The sequence below is a fragment of the Sorex fumeus genome, unplaced genomic scaffold (genome assembly GCF_029834395.1).
Source record: "Sorex fumeus unplaced genomic scaffold, SorFum_2.1 ptg000002l, whole genome shotgun sequence".
NCBI classification, from domain to species: Eukaryota; Metazoa; Chordata; class Mammalia; order Eulipotyphla; family Soricidae; genus Sorex; species Sorex fumeus.
In genome coordinates, this window is record NW_026606059.1 from 20111475 (window position 1) to 20128494 (window position 17020).

The 17020-nt window shown below is 42.1% G+C and overlaps 1 protein-coding gene across 5 annotated transcripts in view; it reads left to right on the forward strand.

The window, feature by feature from the left end:
• TPD52 (tumor protein D52) overlaps positions 1–17020 on the forward strand; it is a 118257-nt gene that overhangs the window by 99667 nt on the left and 1570 nt on the right. The window contains exons 4-7 of one of the 5 annotated variants that reach the window (XM_056110499.1): positions 2395–2496; positions 3782–3808; positions 11464–11505; positions 13086–13134. In XM_056110499.1, coding sequence (XP_055966474.1) covers positions 2395–2496; positions 3782–3808; positions 11464–11505; positions 13086–13134 — 220 coding nt within the window. Of the gene's footprint in view, positions 1–2394; positions 2497–3781; positions 3809–11463; positions 11510–13085; positions 13165–17020 lie in introns of those variants that run through there. The other 4 variants (XM_056110521.1, XM_056110506.1, XM_056110514.1 and 1 more) reach the window with 4 other exon arrangements.

Below are 17020 nucleotides of genomic sequence, written 5' to 3' on the forward strand. Positions count from 1 at the left end.
GCTCCTGACACGCCCTTCCACGGGGCTTCCTCAGGGCAGAGGGAAGGGGTGAGCTCGAGGAGACAGACTGTGAGCTTGTTCTCTGCTGGTCTGCGTCACCGCGAGCTGCCATGACAGGCTGCCCTCTTCGCTCCACTCTCTCCTCATCAGGAAGTGGAGTTCACACGGGACATTCTGTCACTCTCTCACTCTGTCACTCCCAAAACTTGGGGTTTTGTCTTGGGTTTTTTTTTCCTAGCTTTGGGTCTCTTTTTTTTTTTCTTTTTGGATCATACCCGGCAATGTTCAGGGGTTACTCCTGGCTCATGCACCCAGGAATCACTCCTGGGGGTGCTCAGGGGACCATATGGGATGCCTGGGATCGAACCTGGATCGACCACATGCAAGGCAAACACCCAACCCACTGTACTATATAGCTCCAGCCTTCTAGCTTTTGGTCTCAATGGGCTGGAGCGATAGCACAGCGGGTAGGGCGTTCGCCTTACAAGCGGCCAACATGGCCGACCCGAGTTCGATTCCTCCGCCCCTCTCGGAGAGCCCGGCAAGCTACCGAGAGTATCTCGCCCGCACGGCAGAGCCTGGCAAGCTACCCGTGACGTACTCGATATGCCAAACACAGTAACAACAAAGTCTCCAATGGAGACGTTACTGGGCCTGCTCGAGCAAATCGATGAACAACGGGAGGACAGTGACCGGGGTAAGTAAAACTGCCCGGCCGTTGTTTTCTCTAATATGGGATCTTAACTTCCCTGGTGGAGGTGCCCTGTTCTTGGTTGGTTGCTTCTCTCACTAGTCCCTGGCTGGCGAGAAAGGGGGGGGGTGTTTGCCTTAGACCCAATGCCTCCTGCGAGTATTGCGCCTTTCCTAGACTCCTGAGGCTGTAAGTCCCTATTTTGTAGCTTGACAAACATGCAAGATAAGCAGTTATGTTCATAAAATTCATCCCACCCACATGGCAGAGCCTGGCAAGCTCCCGGTGGTGTTTTCGATATGCCAAGAACAGTAACAGCATGTCTCACAATGGAGACATTATTGGTACCCGCTCGAGTAAATCAATGAACAATGGGAGGACAGTGCTACAGTACTGCTGAAGAACACACAAACCCTATTTTGCTTCTGGTCCTCTTGAGCAGATAAAATTGGGAAAAGTCTCTGAGGCATTTTAATTCACTGCCCTCCCGTTGTTCATCGATTTGCTCGAGCGGGCCCAGTAACGTCTCCATTGTGAGACTTCTTGTTACTGTGTTTGGCAGATTGAATACTCTCGGTAATTTGGCAGGCTCTCCAAGAGGGGCGGAGGAATCGAACCCTGCTCAGCTGGGCTGGCTGTGCGCAAGGCAAACGCACTACCGCTGTGAGGCATTTTAATTAATTAAAATTTTTTTGTTTGTTTTTTAGTAAATCACTGTGAGGTGCAGTTACAGACTTATAAACTTTCATGCTTATGTTTCAGTCATACAACGATTGAGTACCCATCCCTCCACCAGTGCCCATTCTCCACCACCAATGTTCCCCGTATCCCTCCCCCCACCCCCCCTCCACCCCCCCTCTGGCATTTTATTTCTGTTTTGTTTTTGGATTAAGTGGAAAAGGGAAGAGTAAGAGAGATCATTTTCTTTCAGCCTCCGGCTGTTGTTCCCTTTTTGGCTCCTTCCAATTTTTCAATTTTCATTTAGGCTCCGTGATTTATAAGACTGTTCAAAACCACTTCAGGCACAACCAAATCAGTGTGGATGCCCCTTCATCATTGTCTCAAGTTCCTCTACCTGAGTCCCCATCCCTTTGCAAAATCAGTTCTGAGACTGACTGTCAGGGTCTGTCACCGTTAGCCAATTGTTATTTGTGTCTCTCTATATTCCACACACGAGAGCGATCATTCTGTAGTTATCATGCGCCCTCTGACTAATGTCATTCAGTATGATACCCCTCAAGTCCCACCGTCTTGCAGCAAATCACATGATTTCAGCTTTTCTTAGAGCAGAGTAGTATTCCACTGTGCATACATAACCACAGTTTCTTTATCCAGTTTGCAATTCTCGGGCACTTGGATTGTTTCCAGATCTTGACTATTATGACTAGGGCTATAGTGAACATAGAAATGTTCACTACAATGTTCATAGAAATGCAAATGTCTTTTCAAAATATTGGGGTTCTTTGAAACTCTTGGGCTAGATACCAGGAAGTAGAATTTCTGAGATATATGGAAATTCACTTTTTAAGTTACTGAGAAATGTCTACCCCATGTCCCATAGAGGATGAACATTTTGAGGATTTTCAATAGGCATTGATCGCTGCACTTTAAATAGCAAATGTTCTCTATGACCAAAATCAAACAAAAAATTGTCATTTTCAGAAAAGTCAGCTTACTTCTGTATGCTCCATTCTTTAATATAGATACAAGAGAACATCCGAAACCTTATCTCAAGCTGGACAGAAGGCTTCAGCTGCTTTTTCGTCTGTTGGCTCAGTCATCACCAAAAAGCTGGAGGATGTCAAGTATGTTCTCTTTTTTCCTTGATCCTGAAGTAGCCGATTCCAGGCGGAAGAGGTTATGGGGTGGCATTGTGTCCGAAGGTCCTGCCTTCTGGTCAAAGCCAGAAATGTCTTGGCTGATTCAGGCTTGGCCATCTGACTTTGCAGCTGTATCTGCAAGCTGGCCATTTTAGCATCTGTTTAATAAGAGTGTCGGACAAGTTTGGTCCTGAGCTTTTATCTTTTCAGTCCAGCTTGGAATGACAAGGTAAGTGTGGCGCTTGTGGTTGCCAGTTTGTGATTGTTGGCGAGCCTGGTGTCTTCTTGGGGATGACTCCAAGGGTCCCTTGGAGCACACGTTGAAGTGGAACCCTGCCTTTGCTTCCCGAGGGGAACAGTGCTACGCTGACCTTACAGCATGCTTCTTCCTGCTTCCTGGTCTACTGCTTTGTAACCCCAAACTGCACTTGTGGAGAGGCCTCGATCTTGATCTTTGAGCTGCGGCTTTTTATGTTTTTATTTTTTTATCCCCAGCCTCTATCCCCCTGACTTCATTTAAACACTGTGGTTTACAGAGTTGTTCTTGATTTGTTACAGGCATTTGATACTCCATTCCCAACACCCCCTGTCACCCTCCGTGGTCCCCATTTTCCCGACCCCCCCCCCTTAAGCCTACCCCCATAGCAAGTCCCCCATTTATATTTAGTGTGTGATGTGGCTTTTTGTTTTAGATTAATCTGCAGGATTTTTCTGACCATTTCCATAGAATCACTCCATAGTGCTTTGTGTCTGCACCCTGCCACGTGATTAGACTAGTGCTGGGAATGACAAATGTGGTTTAAATCTTTAAATCAATTATACTTTTGTCCAGCATGCAACATTTGTGTTTTAAAAACAATTGCATGTCTCAATTGCATGTCTCTTGTGTTTTTTATTCTGGAGTATGTGCTTTGATTATTTTTTTCATGGCCAGATTTTTTTCTTTTTGGCTGGAGTGGGGGGTGGGTAGGTTGAATATGTTTGATCAGTTTATTATGCTTTGTACCAAATAACCCAACTAACTTGCTCTTTAGATTTGGACAGTCATCATTTCGAACATAACATAGTAAACGTGACTTTCTCGAACCCTTCTTGCAGTTCAACATACATTTCTCAGGGGCTGTGTCATATCTTTCATGCTGACTTAATTATGTAATACCTCAGAGTCCAGTTGTGAAAGCCTAGCTTTAAAAAATTAAGATATTTAGATTGTTGAACATTTGCTAGCACTCTTTTTTTTTTTTTTTAATGCCTACTCTGATTCTTACAGATTTCAAGCCTTTTCACATTCCTTTAGGTAAGAAGAGTTTGAGCCATCTCTGCTGCTTGGCCATTGTCTGAGACGGTGTGCTTATCAGATTATTATGCCACCTTGGGTGGTTCTGTTTGTCCTCTACATGGCTTTTACATGGCTTTTGTGCATTTAGAACATCTTTTTTCTAGTGCCTTTCGATTTTCAAGGGAGGGTTTCTTGTATACCATTGGAAATGGATAAATTCAAAGAAGAATTCGACACTGTGGTTCAAAGGATATGAAAACGATTTTGACATTCTTTTTACTTTTTTTTTTTTTTTTTTGGGTAAAAAGAAGCAGCTTTACCATGGTATGCAGAATTCCTTCCTTTCAATGTCTGGCTTTGTTTGTTTGTTTTTTGATGCTTTAATTCATGTGGTGCTTTTGTAAGGATTTTGGAATTCTCCTTCACCTGGGTCCCATTATGCAATTGTAATACACTGCATATGTGCTGCCTCGCCAAGTTAATCATCTGTTTTCTAGGTTATTCTGAAAAAAAAAATTTGTGGTAAATATACGTAAGATAAAGTGTCTGATTACTCTGAAGTTTTTAGTACTCGTTTTACTGTTTTATTATTTCTTCTCTGGTTTTTATTCTTTACTATGCGCAAAGTGAAATTTCATGGTTGCAGAAGAAAAAATGAAGTACATTAGGCCAAATAAGAAAGCACAGTAAAAGTAAAATGATGCCAACCCACACTGTGCCTTATAGAAAGAATCTTTGTGATGTTGATGACCAAGCTTAACTTTTTTCTCTCATACCCACTCTCATTACTTAATTAGTAGTCAGAGAATATTATAGGAAGGCTTCTAGCATGTAAGCAAAAATAATAGTATAAGAGTCTCCACCACTTATCCTATTAATACAGAGTTTTTTCAAGTAATGACTTGCTGTGGTCTAGTTATATGTCTTCTTTCATTCTCTTTGTTTCTTATCTTTACTTTTGTTATTTTGGGTCTCACCAAGGAGTAGGGGGTGGACACGGCTCCTTGCTTTGTGTGACATGTCTGCACTGCACTGCTCTGTCCTCCCGTTGTTCATTGATTTGCTCAAGTGGGCACCAGTAATGTCTCACAACAAATTGTGAGTCTTGTTGTTACTGTTTTTGGCATATTGAATATGTCACAGGGCTGGAGAGATAGCACAGTGGTAGGGCGTTTGCCTTGCGCACAGCCAGCCCAGCCAAGCTGGGTTCGATTCCTCCACCCCTCTCGGAGAGCCCGGTAAGCTACCGAGAGTATATTCAATATGCCAAACACAGTCACAACAAGTCTCAAAATGGAGACATTACTGGGCCCTCTCGAGCAAATCGATGAACAACAGGAGGACAGTGTTTGTTTCTGTTTTTTTGAATATGTCACGAGTAGCTTGCCAGGCTTTGCCGTGCGGGCAAGATACTCTAGGTTCCTTGCTGGGCTCTCCAAGAGGGGCGGAGGAATCGAACCCGGGTAGACCATAAAATGACATTGAGACTTTTATTTTTATCATGCTTTTAAGCATTATGTGGTCTGTTGGTATCTAAGGCAGCTGTGCAATGATTCATTACAGCACGTTTTCACTCTTCTTTCTTTATCCCTTTTAAAAGATGGTACAAAGTAACAGAAGGAGGCCACGGTGTGTGGCCACCTTATTCACTTAATCACTTAACTTCCTGTTAGTCGTCGATTTGCTCGAGCGGGCGCCAGTAACGTCTCCATTTGTCCCTGTCACGTGCTAGTGTAGCCCAATGGTATCTGTTCGCTCCGGAAACATGAAGGGCCTCAAACGGATCATTCATGATCTTGACGAAGAAGTCTGACCATCTGGTAGGTGGGCGGCTACGTGGTCTTTTGACATTCCGTGGAATTCAGTCGGTAACAGCTCTAGTCCAGCGGTCGTCTTTAAATCTCATTACGTGACCAGCCCATCTGATTTTCGACACCTTGGCAAATGAGACAGCGTCCCTGATCCTTGATCGTCGACGGATGTCAGAACTCCGGATTCTTTCTCTCATTTGAGTGAAACGTGATATTCCAAGCATAGCTCTTTCTATTCTTCTTTGGGAGACCTGAATAGCGTTCTCATCCTGTTTTCGTAGGGCCCAGGTCTCTGAGGCATATGTTAATGCAGGAAGAACAGTGGAGTCAAAGAGATGTGCCCGGAGCCGGAGGTTCTTCGTCCTCTTAGCTATTTCTTTGACGTTCTTGAAGGCGTTCCAAGCCGCTCTCTTCCTCCTGCGCAGCTCGGGTGCCAGGTCATTTGTCATGTTGACCTCTCGACCTAGGTACACATAGCTGTTGCATTCGGAGATGGTCGTTCCATTGAGAGTGAATGGGGCGTCAGGAACGAGGCTGTTTCTCATAAACATTGTCTTCGTAAGATTCAGCTGTAGTCCTACCTTTCCACACTCACGGTCAAAGTCGGCCAGCATTTGTGCTGCTTGGCTGATGTTTGGTGTTATTAAAACAATGTCATCAGCAAAACGGAGGTGGTATAGTTGCCGGCCATCTATCTTCACTCCCATTCCTTACCATTCTAGTCGTCGCATGATGTTCTCGAGGGTGGCACTGAAGAGTTTCGGTGAAATGGTATCGCCCTGCCGAACCCCTCTCTTGACATCAACGATCACTACTTTGTAGAATGGTGAGATCCTGGTAGTGAATCCGCAATACAGCTCACAGAGGATCCTGATGTATTGGGCTTGAATGCCCTGATTGGCTAGGGCTTCAATGAATGCTTCCGTCTCAACAGAATCAAAGGCCTTCTTTAAATCAATGAACGTTAAACAGAGCGGCATCTTGAGAAGGCCACCTTATTAATTCACCAGAAACAAACTGACTTGTACAGTTCTTAGTTCCATATCATCACTCTCTAAAATTCATTAAAAATAAAACTGAATTTATACTCTTCTATATTCAGTGGTCTCGTTAAGGTCTGATATAATACATATCAGTACATGGAGGTTAAATGAAGGCCTTTACCTTTTGAATGCCATATTTCTCATTCTTTTTTATAGTTAAGGTCTTGTGTTGACAGTGGTATTAACATTAACAGACTTGGTGTAAACAGTTACGTCACCACACCAAAGTGCCTAGAGCATCCCCCTCTTGCTTCTTTTACAAAAAAAAAAAAAAATGGCTTCCTTAGAAGTTGGGAGATCTGCACTTTGCATTTGTCTATATTTTTGTTTAATTTTATTTTATTTCTATAAAGTGCTAGAGTGATAGCTCAGCGGTAGGGTGTTTGCCTTGCGTGCAGCCAACCCGAGTTTGATTCCTCCGCCCCTCTCGGAGAGCCCGGCAAGCTACCGAGAGTATCTCACCCGCACGTCAAAGCCTGGCAAGCTCCCTGTGACATATTCAACATGCCAAACATAGTAACAACAAGTCTCACAATGGAGACGTTACTGGGCCTGCTCAAGCAAATCGATGAACAGGAGGACAGTGTTTGTTTGACAGTGTGTGTTCTATAAAGTAGTTCACAATATTTGATTACCTTTAATATTCGAATACCAATCCTACCACCATTACACCTTCCCACCACCATATTTTGGATGTTTCCAACCGGAACTTCAACCCCTGCCCCAAAGCAGAACTGAAATAATTTATTTTGTTATGAATAGTTTGCTGAAAATGATCCAAAAAAAAAAAGGTTTCTTAGAGGAAACTGTGTGAAGATTGTTGTATTTCACCCAGGAGCCATTAAGTCCTTCTATAAGAGATTACTGATATGTTAAAAGTTGAGCCATGTGTGCTTTTATATACACACACACACACACACACACACACATATGTATGTGTGTATATATATCTGTAAGAATCTATTTCTCCCTAAGATAGGTTGCCTTCCATTTTAAACCCCATCAAATGCGGCGCGCAACTCTTGGAATATTAGTGGAGTGAGGTATGAGATGCGGCCGTGTGGTCCAGGAATAGGTTCACTCATGGCTGAGACCCATCTGAGCAAGTAGAGAGCAGCCGTGAGCATGGTGGCGGTTGAGTTCTGAAGGTTTTCGGCTGCAGGAGTTGGCTCTGTTGGGGCGAGGAGGGCCTCACCTGCCCCCCTCTAGGTTGCCCCGAATGAGACAGCCTGGCACGGGGTCTGGAGGCATGGTTATGGCGTATCGTTCTGTGCTCTCTTCCTGATCCAAGCAATTTATAATGAGTCTCTGCATCTGTCTATCTTGCTTCCATTTTATTCTCTGTCCAGTGGGTTTAGTTTTAATATCTTCTTATTGTGAAATTGAAAACACAGAAATATTCTCAAGACCAAACTTAGCTCAGTAGTTGATTACAAATTAAAAATACCTTATTATAATCATTTTTAAGCTTTTCCCTCTATATTCCCATAGAAAGATAGCTATAGGGTGTATACTTCTTGATACTAAGAGATTCAGATTCTTTGTCTGCCTTTTACAGCTAACTGAAGCATCACAAATATGACTGTCTTAATCTGTAACCTGTAAAAGGTCATATTGAAAGATATGCCACATTATTTTCTGAAATAAGAAATGCTTAAGATTTCTCTCTCACTGTCTCTATCTCTCTCTGTCTCTTTCCCTCCCCTTCTTTCTCCATGTCTCTCTTTTTCCTTCCTCATGCATTCCTAGTGCACTTTAACATTGAGCCACCTCCCTGGCTCAGAATAAGAAATAGTCAAAGCAATCATTTTAAGATTCTTCAAGTCACATCACAAACATCATTGGTAACCCCCAGATATTTCATAATGGAAAGGCCTCAACTGGTTGCCCTCTAAATTTTCTCTGAAACATATTGATGTCTCTTTCCTATAGTTATACTCTAAAAACAGATGCTTTAAAGACTTATCTGTATCCCCAGATTCACTGTATCTTTTTTTGAGTGGTTATCCTCCTTGTCAGATTCCTCTTTCCTCATGATATTTCCTTTTGCTCTTCACTAACACCCATCTTTTGCCTACTCTTGGGAAGATGCCTTAATTAGACTCATACTTAGCTCTCCATCAGCGTCTTGCTTTCTCTTCTCCATTCCTGATTGATTCCAGGTGACATTTATAATGCATTTTTCAACCTTAATGATAACAGGACTATTTTAAACTTTTTAAAAATTATTATTGCAATAATAATAATCGTTACTGGAGTATTTTTAGGAGTAATTTAATAAATAGTTTATACAGGATGATTCTAAACTTGTGCTCTGGGTGTTAAGGTCATAGTCAGCAGGGTGACTCTAAGAGATCTGTTTTATGACCATTCTGTTTAACTGTGCCTTTGACCCTTAACTAGTTTCTAGAAACACTTAACTAGTTTCCATGCTGGCTAGAGAGAGATGGAACTCACTGGATGGTTTTGAGGAAAGTAGGGGGGTTAGAGCCAGTGACTGTAACTATGGATTTCAAATTACAAATTAAAGTTGTGCTTCCTTTACTATTTCATTATGTTATTGATACCATTGAATTCAGTGTGCAAGAGTATCAAAGGCAAGCAGATTTTTTTACACCTTTGTCCATTAACTTATTTTGCTAGAGTCTTGTCATTTCTTCCAGAACGATGATTCTAGTGAATAATCTTGGTTATGAAGAACAGAAAACTTTCTTGAATCTCACCTGGGAAAAGGGCACATGTTGGGCTAGAGCAATAGTACAGTGGGTAGGGCATTTGCCTTGCACACGACCTACCCGGGTTCTATTCCCAGCATCCCAGATGGTTCCCCAAGCACCGCCAGGAGTAATTCCTGAGTGCAGAGTCAGGAGTAACCCCTGAGCATCTCTGGGTATAACCCAAAAAAGCAAATAAATAAATAAATTTTAAAAAGGAGAAAAAAAAAAAGGGCATATGTTACCAGAAACAAAGTTGTTTGGGGATCCAAGGGAATGAGTCTGAATACCACTTCCCTGACATGTTGACATGGACATTGTGATTTGTTTTAAACCACATGTAAGTATGTACACACCAACATCAGGATGTTAAGTGAGGTCAGGCCGCACTCAGATTACTTCTGCTGATTGGAAAGTGTCAGAAACCAAGATTGTATTGAGAAACCAAAGAAACAAGTTACCTGTCCCTTTCTCATTCATATTTCCTCTCTGTATTATTGTCACCTCTCCTACCTTTTCTCTGCCTCTCTGCTTCTCTTCAGTCCTTTATTTGGAAATTCTCTTTCTCTGCATTTTTTGCAACTTTCCCTCAGTCCCAAACAATAATCTTCAGCATCTAAACCTTCTTTATTTTCTAGCTCAAGTACCTATCGCTAATGGACCAATGTCTTAATTTATAAGAATTTTGCTATCTTTAAAAAATTCTGATAAAAACAATTACTACAGTTCTTGAGATTAGGTGTGGTGGGTGGAGATTTACTGATCATTATATTGGTGGTGGCAGTATACCATTGAATTCAGTGTGCAAGAGTATCAAAGGCAAGCAGATTTTTTTACACCTTCATCCAGCGGTTTTCACAGGGAACTTCTGTGAAAAGTCTTAGGAAGGACAGATAATGTTTGAAGTTAGGTTTTCGACTCAAAAGAAGGATGCTGAATATTAATTTCTGCCCTTCAACTGTGTGGGATAGAATTTAGCTTTCTTGCAATAGTGGCAAATGTATTAGCATATTTTTCCCAGCATGGATTATGGTTTTTGATACACAATATCAACCACTATTATAGAATAGAGAGAATGCACCAACCTTTTCTTTGTGTATGTGCAGTGTGAAATACAAAGGTGTCCGTTTTACTTAAAACTATCTGAACTACTCAAACTGCCGGCATGTATTTACTTGTACCTGGATCCTCCTCCATGTTCTTCAGTCCTAAACCCAAATCCAGTTTGCGAAAACACATTTGAAACATACTGTAGTTTGTGATGACTGAGCCTTTGAGAAAGCAAAATCAATAAACATGCAAAATTTAATGTGACTGAGAATTCCTGAGACTGTCCTGCTTACTTAGAACTGCTGTGATCCAAATATTATACACGTAATAAGAATCTCAGCAGGAGACCATCTCTGTGTGATCCCCGGAATTGGGCTACTCTCATCTTACAAAATGGTCTCCTGTAAGAGATGCTGAGGGGATAATCTCGAACATTCACCATTGGTGAATGGCATAGTCCTTGAGCAAGAAGTTGGTCCTAGTAGGGCCGGATGGGGGGCGCATATTTAATGGTCTTTAAGAATTAGCTTAATTGAGATGAAGTTTGAGTGTCTCATTAGAAAATAGGTATTACTCTTATTACTAAGGAATGGTATATAAATCACTTGAAGTTGTCAAGTAGGGGATTCTGTTCTGTGCAGATAACATTGCTGGACTTGCTTGTGGTGTGTGTATGTGTAAGTGTGCACTTTATTTTTTGAGGGGAGGCAGTGAACATTGAATCAGGATTCAGAGACCCAAGTGCCATTCCTGATTCTGTGGGTGAGCTGGAGTAAATCATTTAACTTCTGACATGATTGCACTTTAGAGTTTTCCAAGTGCTGTTAAAATACAGGATTGAGCCAGGTGCCTATTAACTGCTGGGATTAAACCGATAACTCATGAGTAAAAGTTCATTATGCTGGAATAACTGACCCTCCACCTCAAAAAGTAGATGACTTCTCATGGTGCCTAATGACACAGCCCCTAGAAAGCGACATTTTGTTTGCTTTTACTAATATCTCAGTGCCACCGCACTAACTTTGTTTCTATCTCTTTTTAATGCTGCCTCTTAGTATACGCTCCATTCAGCATTCAATTAGCATGCCTGCTATGAGGTAAAGTATATGTTTTAATAAAACGTAGTCGATATAGCACGGTCTTGTTATTCTAGATGTTTGAATCAAACTGTTCTGAAATAGGGAAACAGAGTTCTGCCCTAAAGAAGCTTCATGTATAACATACTGGTTTTCTTTTCTTTTCTTTTCTTTTTTTTTTTTTTTTTTTTTTTTTTTTGCTATTTGGGTCATACCCGGCCATGCACAGGGGTTACTCCTGGCTCATACACTCAGGAATTACTCTTGGTGGTGCTCAGGGGACCTTATGGGATGATGCTGGGAATCGATCCCGGGTCAGCTGCGTGCAAGGCAAACACCCTACCTGCTGTGCTGTCGCTCCAGCCCCAACGTACTAGTTTTCAACAACTGTTCGTTTAAGGATGAGTGCAAGATAGATTAGATGATTTTTTTTTGAAAGGATTTATTTCTAATTTCCGAAGTTCTACATTTTGTTCTACAAATTTGTTCTACAAATTGCTCTATATCTGAAGTCCATTTATTTTTTAAAAAGTGAATATTATTTTTCTGCTAAAACTTTTTGCTGGATAGATATGGGTGTTTGACCACGCTTATCTGTCTGTAATGCATTTTAGTTTTCTTCCCTTTTGATCTTTCTCCTTCCCACTGTGTCGATTGCAGTCAAAAGTGACTTAATTCTCTCCTCTTCTATCACCGACGACTTGCAGTTTGTCCATTTTAACCAGTAGCAAGGCAGAAGGCATTAAGCATTTGGAAGTGGTACATGCCGTCAGCTTGGTGCATCCAAACTTTCAGGGAGGGCATGTTAAGCCTCCTGCTCTCCCGGCTCCAGTCCTAGAGTTTTTGATTCTATAGGACTGGGTGGGCCTGGGAATTGGCACTGTTGCCTGTTGTCTGAAAGGTACTGACCAATACGACAAACTTGGGGATCACAATTTGGTCATTTGCACAATATCACGGTGGGGAAAAGGAGACCCCCTTATTTTCTTTTTCACATTTTTCTAGCTCAGCAGTGTTGGGTGGACAGTATAAAAACTTCAGAAAGTCCTGTGTGAGCCACATCAGTGGGTGAATGCAGAGCTTCTGAGGGCTTTGCTTGTGCATTCCTTCCCTTCGCTCCCTCCTCTACCTGCCTGTTAATGTCGTTCCTGGGAGTCCTGATCCCTATTATGGAACTGCTGGTGCTGCGAGTTCATCTTGCTGTCTCACAATATGTGAATGGAAGCAAAAGTTCCCGAGCATAAATTTAACCAAAATTTAACTGATGCTGTTTTCTTGTACTGTGACGGGTGGAAGATGTAACAGAACTTAAGCCTTCTGAGATTTTGTTTCGTCTTCTCAGTCATGTTCTTAGCTAGGCTTTTATCACACACATCAGCCACAGGCATGCAATAATCAGACACGTTATTGCAGATACTGACAATGACGCATATTGATACTCTTCCCTATTAATACATAGTTGTGTACATGCCCATACATATATGGCACAGGTAAATTTTGTTGACTAAGAATATGGCAAAGGAAAGTACACAACTGATGGTGTTTTCAGAATCTTTGTATTTTGTTTGTAATCTTATTTTTCTTTTCTTTTCTTCCCGTAGAAACTCCCCAACTTTCAAATCATTTGAAGAAAAAGTGGAAAACTTAAAGGCAAGTAGAGAATGAACAAGGTCTTTGAGCTATCTTGCTGGTACCTTCACTTCCTTTGGTATCACTAAATCACTCTTAGTCAGTAGTTCTTTTCTGAAAATATTCAAAGAACTTCAGCCATTTAGTACATTCGTAAGGTATATTTAAGGTTACACGTTTTTTCTTTTCTTTCTGTACCACACCCTGCAGGGCTCAGAGACTGCTCCAAGTTTCATAGGGGTCACCCCTGCTGGTGCTTGGGGGGGTCGTGGGGGGTGATTGGGTGCTGGGATCAAAAACTGGGCCTACTGCATGCCATGTTCTGCATGCACTTAGCCTGTCCGGCTTCACATATGTTCTTTGTTTTTGTTGTTGGTGTGGGGAGGTGGTGTGAGGCCTCCCCAGCGGTGCTCAGTGGTGTGTGTTTGGTGGGGCGGGGGGGGAGGGAGAGTCACATCAGCAATTCTCTGCCAGCCCAGCTAGGATTCCATGCAAGTGCCTGAGGATGCAATGCTGCTCGGACCCTGCATTCTCGGGGGCAGCACTGGGGGCATCCAGAGCCATACCTGGTGGTGCTCAGGGACTTGGAGGGCTGCACTCAGTGATGCTCAGGGAACTGTGCAGTGCCGGGTATTGAGCCCAGCTTGGGCTCATCTGAGGCATGAGCTCTAACCACTGGACGATCTCCTGGCCCTCACACACAATCTTATTCTTTTGAGTATAGTGCAGCCAGAAATGTGTATTTTTTTTTTTTTTTTGCCTTTTTGGGTCACACCCGGTGATGCTCAGGGATTACTCCTGCCTCTGCACTCAGGAATTACTCCTGGCGGTACTTGGGGGATAATATGGGATGCTGGGAACTGAACCCGGGTTGGCCACGTGGAAGGCCAGCGCCTTACTCACTGTGCTATAGCTCCAGTCCCAGAAATGTGTAATTTTAAAAAATCTTTATCATTGCTTTGCGCTCTTAACTTTATTCACTTCACATGCTTTTGGAATAGAACAAATATTAATATCATTTTTTTTGTATAAAAATTTTTAAATAATTTAGGAAAATAGTAAAAACTGACACTTGTTTCTCCCACACAGTGACCTAGTTATATACATGTATATGTAGTAGAATTCTGCTTTTGTGTTCTTATTTATTTGTATCTTGGTGATGAGGCAGCAGTGCTCAAATGCTCAAAGTTGCCTGGCGTTGCTCAGGGCTTACTCCTGACTCTGCACTTGAGATAACTCCTGGCAGCACTTGAGGGACCATATGGGGTGCTGGGAATCACGTCTGAAACTGCAGAACACAAGGCAGGAACTCTACTAGCTGTTAATATCTTTTCTGCTGTTAGATCTTCTAAGAAAAAAAGTTCGTAATACATGAGAAATATTTCCTTGTATTATAAAGGTTTTCTTTTCTTTTTTTTTTTTTAATTTTAGTGAATCACCATGAGGTACAGTTGTAGACTTACAAATTTTTGTGCTTGGGTTTCAGTTATACAATGATCGAATACCCATCCCTCCACCAGAGTCCATTCTCACCACCACTGATCCCAGTATCCCTCACACCCCCCATACTCCCCATCCCACCCTGCCTCTGTGGCAGGGCATTCCCCTTTGTTCTCTCTCTCCTTTTGGGTGCTGTGGTTTGCAAAAGAGGCATTGAGTGGCAAACATGTTCGGTCTATAGTCTACTCTCCGCACACATCTCCCATCCTGGGAGGATCCTCCCAACACCCTTTACTTGGTGCTCCCTTCTTTATCTGAACTGCTTTTCCCCCTGACATGTGTGGCTAGCCTCCAAGCCATGGAGGAAAACTCCTGGTACTTATCTTGGCTATTCTTGGGTGTTAGTCTCCTATTTTGTTTCTTTATGTTACCCAGATGAATGCAGTCTTTCTGTGTCTATCCCTCTCTTTCTGACTCATTTCGCTTAGCATGATACTTTCCATGTAGTACCACTTATATGTAAATTTCATGACTTCATCTTTTCTAACCGCTACATAGTACTCCATTGTGTAGATGTACCAAAGTTTCTTTAACCAGTCATCTGTTCTCGGGCCCTCAGGTTTTTTCCAGATTCTAGCTATTGTAAACAGTGCTGCAATGAACAAACAAGTGCAGACGTCACTTCGACTGTATTTTTTAGTCTCTCTGGGATATATTCCCAGGAGTGGTATTGCTGGGTCAAATGGGAAGTCAGTTTCTAGTTTTTTGAGAATCGTCCATACTGTTTTCCAAAAGGGCTGAACCATTTGGCATTCCCACCAGCAATGAAGGAGGGTCCCTTTCTCACTCCATCTACGCCAACACCAGTTGCTTTTGTTCTTTTGGATGTGGGCCAGTCTCTGTGGTTGTATTATATAGTTTTCCCTGTTATCTTAACGACTACTAGCATATGCCTTTTAATGGATTTTTTTTTGTTTAGTCCTTAATTATAGGACATTTTTATTACGATCATCGTTGTTGTCTGTTTTATCCTTTGCAGTTGAGTCGGTCATTTTTCTATAACAATTTGCTTCATGAACTTGTACGGTCTTTTTGTTTTTGTTTGGGGGGACACACCTTTGTTCTGCACTCAGGGATCACTCCCAGCAAAGTGAAGGTGGTGGGGGGAGGGGTGCATATGGGGTTTCGGGCATTGAACCCAGTCAGCAGTGTACAAGGCACAAGTGCACGCTGTACTATCTCTCTAACCCCTGTAAGTTGTATTTTAAGATTACATTAAAAATTGCAAAGTTATCAACTGGTAGAATCACAGGTCACCTTGAGAGAGGTCATTTCAGTCCTGTTTGGCCCTCTCCCTGGGGTTAGTACCAGACTGTGGCTGATGCTGTCAAATGTCTTCCAGCAATGTATTTTTAACAAACGAGCATGAAAGTCTATAAAGTCAATTCTTCCTGAGCTGATTCTGATAATTATGGAGTGTAAATCTTAACACTAATATATTTGAGTTGATTAATACTAATACCTTTGAGTCCAGAGTATAAACTAGAGTGGGCAGGGGCACTTGCCTTGCACAGGACGACCTAGGTTCAATCCCTGGCATCTCATATGGTCCCCTGAGTTCACCAGGAGTGATCCCTGAGTACAGAGCAATGCTGGATGTGGCCCCCAAAGCAAAGTAAAACAAAAACCATTAAAACTATTATCTTCAATATTTTTATATGTACATGATCTTAAAATGAATGTTTAGATTAGCTTCACAACGAAGTCTCCAATGGAGACGTTACTGGGCCCGCTCGAGCAAATCGATGAACAACAGGAGGACAGTGACAGTGACAGCTTCAGAATTATAATTAAGTCACTTATTTTTAAATGGTCCCTTTGAAACCTATAGAAATTCATTAAAACCAAACACCTATTGTCACTGTTGTTACTGTGTTTGGCATATTGAATACATCACGGGTAGCTTGCCAGGCTTATGCCGCACAGGCGAGATACTCTCGGTAGCTTGCCAGGCTCTCTGAGAGGGATGGAGGAATCGAACCCGGCTCGGCCAGGCTGGCTGCGTGCAAGGCAAACGCCCTACCGCTGTGCTATGGCTCTAGCCCAATTAAAAATTATTATTTTATTATGTTAAAACATAATTTATTATGTTAAAACACACTGTGTTTTAACAACAATTTTTAGATATATAAACGTTAAGATTTTTCTTTTCTACTCCCGTGTATAAATGCTTTTCACAAAGGAAGCAGATATTACACACACATGTCTTCCAGTTAGCTCATTTGGTCCATTCTTGTCTGTGTACTTTTTAACCCATGAATGCCAGCATCTGTCTTTTTTGTGCTTGCTGGCATTTTTTTAAATCAGGGTCCTAGAAAAGTCCTTGATGCATTACAACTTTGTAATAAGTATTTGGTGTATAAATACACACACACACATAGTATAGGGACTGGAGTGATAGTACAGC